Below are 6,000 nucleotides of genomic sequence, written 5' to 3'. Positions count from 1 at the left end.
TCCTCGATGCACCCAGAGGCTCCAGCTGTCCAGATATCTATCCTGGAGACCCTGGGGCTTCTCCTGGCAGCATTGACACATTTGTCAACGATCTGTGCTGTGGAAGACCCTGCCTCAACCCTCAGTCTGCCACCCTGCCTAGGCGTGTGAGAGCTGTCCTCTCTTCAACCCATGGTGTGGGACCAGTACTAGGCACAGCCTTTCCATACAAACATGTCCCCCCTTCCTCTTGTCCTCAGCCAACAGCTGCCTGTCACCTGGTGTTATGGGTTCAGGAGGATGCCCATGCACAAAAAACTCGAGACATAGTCAGAATAGCAAAGCAAGTCAATTTTATTTGTCACATTAGCAACAAATACATACTGACCCCTGGATGTTGGAGAAGCCGCCAAGCAGGAGAAGGAGCTACAGCATGGCTCCTGAGCAGGAAAGGCAGGAGGGCAGCACACCTTCAGGGTGTCCCCTGGATCAACACAGTGTGCATCATGTCGTCCTCTCTCTCCACTCCAGAACCACACCCCATATCTCCTCCTCAGGAGTGACCAGTTTCAACATCATCTCACATGGGGTCAACGCACGAGATCACAACAGCCCATGATCACACTTTATGCCAACAACAGTTTTTTTGTATTGTTTCCCTTTCACAGGATGAATCCCACCAGGTGACCAATACATGGTTGCATTTCTTCTACATTATTTTGTCAATGTGCATAACTGCAGGCCAAATATGTCAGGCCTCAGACCCATCTGCAGTGTCTGACACCTCTGGCCACCATAACCTGTCACATGCCTTTAGGCTGCATCCCTGTAGCCCTCCACCCCTGCTCTTCTTCTCCAGGCTGTTGTCAGTAGCGTTGCAGCGGTCCACGTGGCTGATGAAGGCAGAGGTGGTGGGTGACCTGAAGTCCTCCTGCATCCACTGCTCACTGAGATCAGGGCTGCCATGGTGCTGACCAGGAAGGGGAACTGCTGGCATGAATCATGGTCACATTTGGGCTTGGAGGGGTCTGGGGCAGAGGCCTGGTATCACTCTGCTGCCAGCAGCAAAGGCAGAACTGAATCTCTTGGCTAGCAAAGTCACACCCTGAACAGACACCACCCCACCCTCCATTCACTTTGTACACACAGAGATACACCTGCAGATCCCAGGCACACAGCAGCAATTATAAACCGAAGTATTTTGAGGAAGCTGGCATGTCTTGGCTTTATGCCCAGAAATATTTGCTGTAACTTTAAGGTGGGTCAGGGGGCAGGGTGGGGGAGCCTTGGGAGCCGTGGGCTTTGTTCAAAGCGTAACTCCGGGGTGTGCTTTGTGCCATGCACGCTTGTCGTTACTTTGTTGTTTAGCTAGCTTGGATTTTTTGTTAGCTTAAGCAACAAGTTTCTTTTTTTCCCGTTCCCTGGCCTGGCGAGACTTCGGCAGGAATTATTCAGTGGCTTTTGGGTATTTTTTTCCTGAACTGTTCTGCTTCGGTTTGGTCCGAGGTCCAACAATCGGCCAGGAGCTGCAGGAGCCGCGGGAACCACTCCGCCGGCCCAGACCTCAGGGAAAGCGGAACCAACAAGAGAAAGGACACCAAAATCCACCAGCTTCATCTGCTACAAGAAGGATACCAATGCCAGTGTTTGAACAGGTGGTGTGTTGGGAAGTGTGGTTGATCATGGGTGAAAGAGCCAAGAGGCCTCTCTGGAGGTGTGCACTGGATGTGCTGGAGTGCAATGAGTTTGTTTGAATGGAGCAATTGCTGCTGGGGCTCACTGGGCGCTGCCGGGGAGGACCAGGTACTGTTTATGAAGGCAGCATCCCACTAAACAGGCCCTGCAGAAAAACAGGGAGCGATGCAGCACTGTCACAGCCCAGGGCTTTGCTGTGGCCCTAAGCAGGTGTTGCATGACCTGAGCCCTTAGCAGCCTATTTCACCCCCACCTTGCAGCCCAAAAGTCTCCTAGAGGGAGAGAGGCCTCTCTCTTTGCCATTCTGGGGTCCCCACCCCATGGCTGAACTCTAGACTCACTGGGGGATCATCATGTCTGCCCCACACTGAATTCTGAGTTCATGTCCAGCCAGAGTCCTCACCTGCTTCACCCCTACCTGCCTGGCTCTGCCCAGACAGTTTTGTCCCAAAACATACTCCATTTCTACGCCATGCAGAAGGCCATGAGGCAGGCAGCTTTGCTATAAAACTGCAAAGTCAGATAAATTCTTTGGAAAAGCTGTGGTCCCACTAAGCATCACCTGCACTACTCAGAAGGAATCTGTCCTCTCAAAACCCTGTTTGAAACAGCTCCACTGGGATCAGATCATGTCAGGGTTTGTCTGTGCAGATGACAGGAAACCTGGTGCACCACAAACCATGCCAAGAACAATTTATGAATTTATTTTCTCATTTAGTTTATGTCAGCCCAACACCAAACACAGATGCACACTCATGACCCCATGTTGTCCCAGTGTAGTCCCTGCTGCTGTACTATTCAGGAAGGAGGGCAAAGGGGCAGTAGTGAGGACTGCTGAACCAGGATCAGCCTGTACCACACAAAGAAACACGTTGTCCACCAGCTCCAGAAAGCAGCTAAAAAACACAAGCATCAGAGAGAGTAGCTAAAGAGTTTTTATTCACAAGGAAAACAAAGCTCACTTCTGCAGATTTCTGTCTCTCTAGGCTGTCTCTGCACCCACAGGTTTTCATTAAACTTTCTAATCTTATCTTGATTCCTGCCACAATCACCCCTCTTTGAATAGTCCTCTCCTGAAGAGCATTTATCCATTAATGATCTTCTCGCTGATGTATCCAGGCATGGTGTAGACCAAAAGAACCAGGAAGATTGTCAGAACAGTGACAACAAACAGCACAATTATGTATCTCTTGTACCGCTTCCAGATAAAAAACACAAAGGTCTTCATGGGATTCACAAACCAGTTGAAAGTTGTTTTGGGCCGACTAGAACAGGAAGAGAAGAATATATAAGCACACGCTCAATCCACAGAACATCACATTGGCCCTTCTGCTTTGGTGTCCTGCTACCCTCATGAATCACCAGCTCGTCCTGCTGCTTCCAGCCACGATCAGCCCAGGAGCTATGGTAAACACACTGCCTGTGGAAACACTAGAGACAACAGGACAGCACTCTTTGGAACAGTGCCCCAGTCTTCCCAGAGCTGTCCTTCACCTTCATACACAAGGGATCCTTTCACACAGACAGATCTGACCACTGTACAAGCAACGTTACGGCATAGCTGCCTTGAGTATCTTCCTTAGATCAATCCTGGGCCAGGTGCTGCAGCCTCAAGTCCTGTGGACTCACTTGAGCTCTGGGAAACCCTGGCAGTCCTGGTCCTGCAGACCCCAATGCCCAGGACCTCAGAGATTGCTCTTGGCTTCCAGACAAGCCAACACTCCTGGTTTCCATACAAACAGCTGCTGAGAACACAGCACTGTCTGTTCAACCTAAAGGTGATAATACATATACTCACTTGGGCTTTTCCAGGGGTTCAGGCCCTTTTCGGCCCAAGCCAGCAGGACTTTTGTCAGCCTCCTCCACAGTCAGCAGTTGGAACTCCGCTTCCACCTTACCCTGGAGGGACAATATATCTCAGCCACAGCTGAATGTGTTGCTTCACAAACCAGCCTGCTGACCACGCATCCTGCCACAACTGGGTATTTTTCTCCCAGTTCCACTTACAGATGGCTTCAGAGCTTTTTTCTCCATTGGCTAGAGTCTTACTTCACAGCCAGTGGAAACTGTGGCCTGGTAAGAAACTGTTTTGCAGACAAGGAACTGTATTTTAATGAACTCCCCAACTACCTGATTTGTCTACCCTCTCACACTGGCACTGTGCACACAGAGCAAAATTCACCCTTGGAGACACACAGTCGTCCAGTAGCAGGGGTATGAGGAGCAAGTCTTTCCCTGGTGAGTTGGCACCTGCCTGTCTTGGGCAGGCAGAGACCCCAGGGCAAGCTTCTGCTCCTGTCCTGACTGGCTGATGGGGAGACATATGCCTCTTGCTTTGGAGTAGGAGTGAGCAAGGAGAACATGGTTTGAGGTGTTTTAGTGGGAACACAAGCACTAATTTGTTCCTAAACAAATACAGCTCCCCTCATGGAGCTGAGCTCTATGGAAAGCTCAGAGGAATATATTAAGTCAGACACTCCTGCATGCCACAACACCTGGTTCTTCAGGGTAGACCAAGTGCTGGATTGGCAGTAAATGGAAGTAGTCTTCAGGATCCTGCAGAAGCTGGGTCACTGCTGCCCTTGTAGGTTGTGTGCATGTAGGACAGGCTGCCATATCAAGGCAGAGGAGAAACACTGTCTCTGCTCATAGTGCCAGCTCCCCACCTTACCGTCAGGAAATACTTGTTCCCACTGGCATCTGTGAATTCCATGTCCTCTGGTCTGACTGAGCTGCTCCACTTTGTTTTCTTCTTCTTCTTCTTGTACTCCCTTTCCTCTCTCTCATCATCTTCTTGATCTCTGAGTTTGATGAAGGGCCACCAGCCCCTCATGCGCTTATTTCGGAAGATGGAGAATCGAGGTGTTGCATTCTCCTTGGCCATTTTGATGGTGCAGTGCTCAGAGCTCTTGGCTGCCCACACCATGTCATGAAGCTTCAGCTCAATGGAGCCTGCAAGCACAGGGAAGAGGAGACCACATGGTAAAACCTTGAGGTCAGCCCCACACAACATTTGGCTGTCTCTGCCATGCTCCCAACTGCCATGAGCAGGTCCCAGCTGCTGCAATGATCTAGCAGTACCCTACACATTTACAGGTGAAGAACCTGAAATTCTGCATAAGAAATTACTAGCTTAGGAATTAGAGACTAAGAGGCAGAAGCCCCAGGTCTCATCTCGTTTTTAATAAGCCCTGTTTGCTGAGTTCAGATGGTGAGTTATTTTCACCCCTTTATCATGCCCCACCCTCCTCTCCTCACCTGTCCAAGTTGATCTTTCTCTCTAATTCTGGAAATGTCAATTAAACTTATAATGATTTAAAATTATAAGTGCTTTAAGTGTTTCAAATTTATCATAGATCTGCAACAGCCTCAGTTCATCTCCCTGTTTTGCCTTGTGCCTCTGTTCTGCCCAGAATGAGCTCCTGTCCCACTTTGGCACTGAGCTCTTGCAACAAAACAATCTTACCATATCCTGGTCTGTACTGGTAAAAGCAGACAAGGGACGTGAGTGTTCTCTGCTCATTTCCGAGTGAGACTGCATCTGGATACTGTGCCCAGTTTTGGACCCCCAATACAAGAAAGGTATCAACTAAATAGTTTTTATTAGCTGAGATAGTCAAGTCTGTAGTAGGTGCCACAGCAAGAGGGGTGACAGACGCATATATGTTCGGTCCAGAGAAGAGAGGTCAAGAGGGTGATCTTACTGCATCCCTCACAGCCTAAAGGAAGCTACAGAAGAGATGGAGCTAGACCCTTCTCAAAAATGGACAATGAAAGCACCTCAGGCAACAGACACAAAATGCTGCAAGTAAAAAAACCTGAGAATTGTGAGAAAGGTGCAGCCAGGAAAAGGGTCTGGAAGCATGCTAGGAATCCATCCTTGGAAAGAATCAAAACCCACCCAGAAAATGTCCTAAACAACCTGACCTACAGTGCATCCAGACCTTCCAGGGGCAGGAGATTGCAATACACCCTGCAGAAGCCTCTTACTATTTAGAAGTCCCTGAGATTATGCATGCCAGAAATAATTGGCATTGTTAATGCTTTCTTCAGTGCCTCAATTCTACATGGCTGAACCACTGGAAGGGCCTCAAGCAGTAAAGCCTCTTAAATACACTGTAAAAGGCTGAAGTATAAGGAGAGTTTAAACACGCCCAGGAGATAGCAGGGGAAAGGGGCTGCTTTTTAGTAGAGAGGTTAACATTTGAAGAAGGGAGGAACAACTGAACAGAGTGCTATAAGCTTGGGGATGACAGCAGAAGTGGGAGAGAATCAGCAGTACTTGTGCTAACATAATGTGTGGGGAATCACCACTTAGCTCTGTTT

General features: G+C 49.0%; 1 protein-coding gene across 1 annotated transcript in view; it reads right to left on the bottom strand.

Annotated features, from left to right (window-relative positions):
* Positions 1-2,758: 2,758 nt before the first annotated feature.
* Positions 2,759-6,000, bottom strand: part of LOC311160841 (fer-1-like protein 4) — a gene marked incomplete at both ends in the record, with an annotated part of 39,847 nt that continues 36,605 nt past the window's right edge. The window contains 3 exons of the mRNA XM_084217952.1: positions 2,759-2,939; positions 3,473-3,573; positions 4,346-4,626. Of these exons, the coding sequence (XP_084074078.1) occupies positions 2,759-2,939; positions 3,473-3,573; positions 4,346-4,626 (563 nt within the window). The remainder of the gene's footprint in view (positions 2,940-3,472; positions 3,574-4,345; positions 4,627-6,000) is intronic.

The sequence above is a fragment of the Fringilla coelebs genome, assembly GCF_963513975.1.
Source record: "Fringilla coelebs genome assembly, chromosome: 18".
Classification (NCBI taxonomy): Eukaryota; Metazoa; Chordata; class Aves; order Passeriformes; family Fringillidae; genus Fringilla; species Fringilla coelebs.
This window is presented reverse-complemented; position numbering and strand designations above follow the sequence as displayed.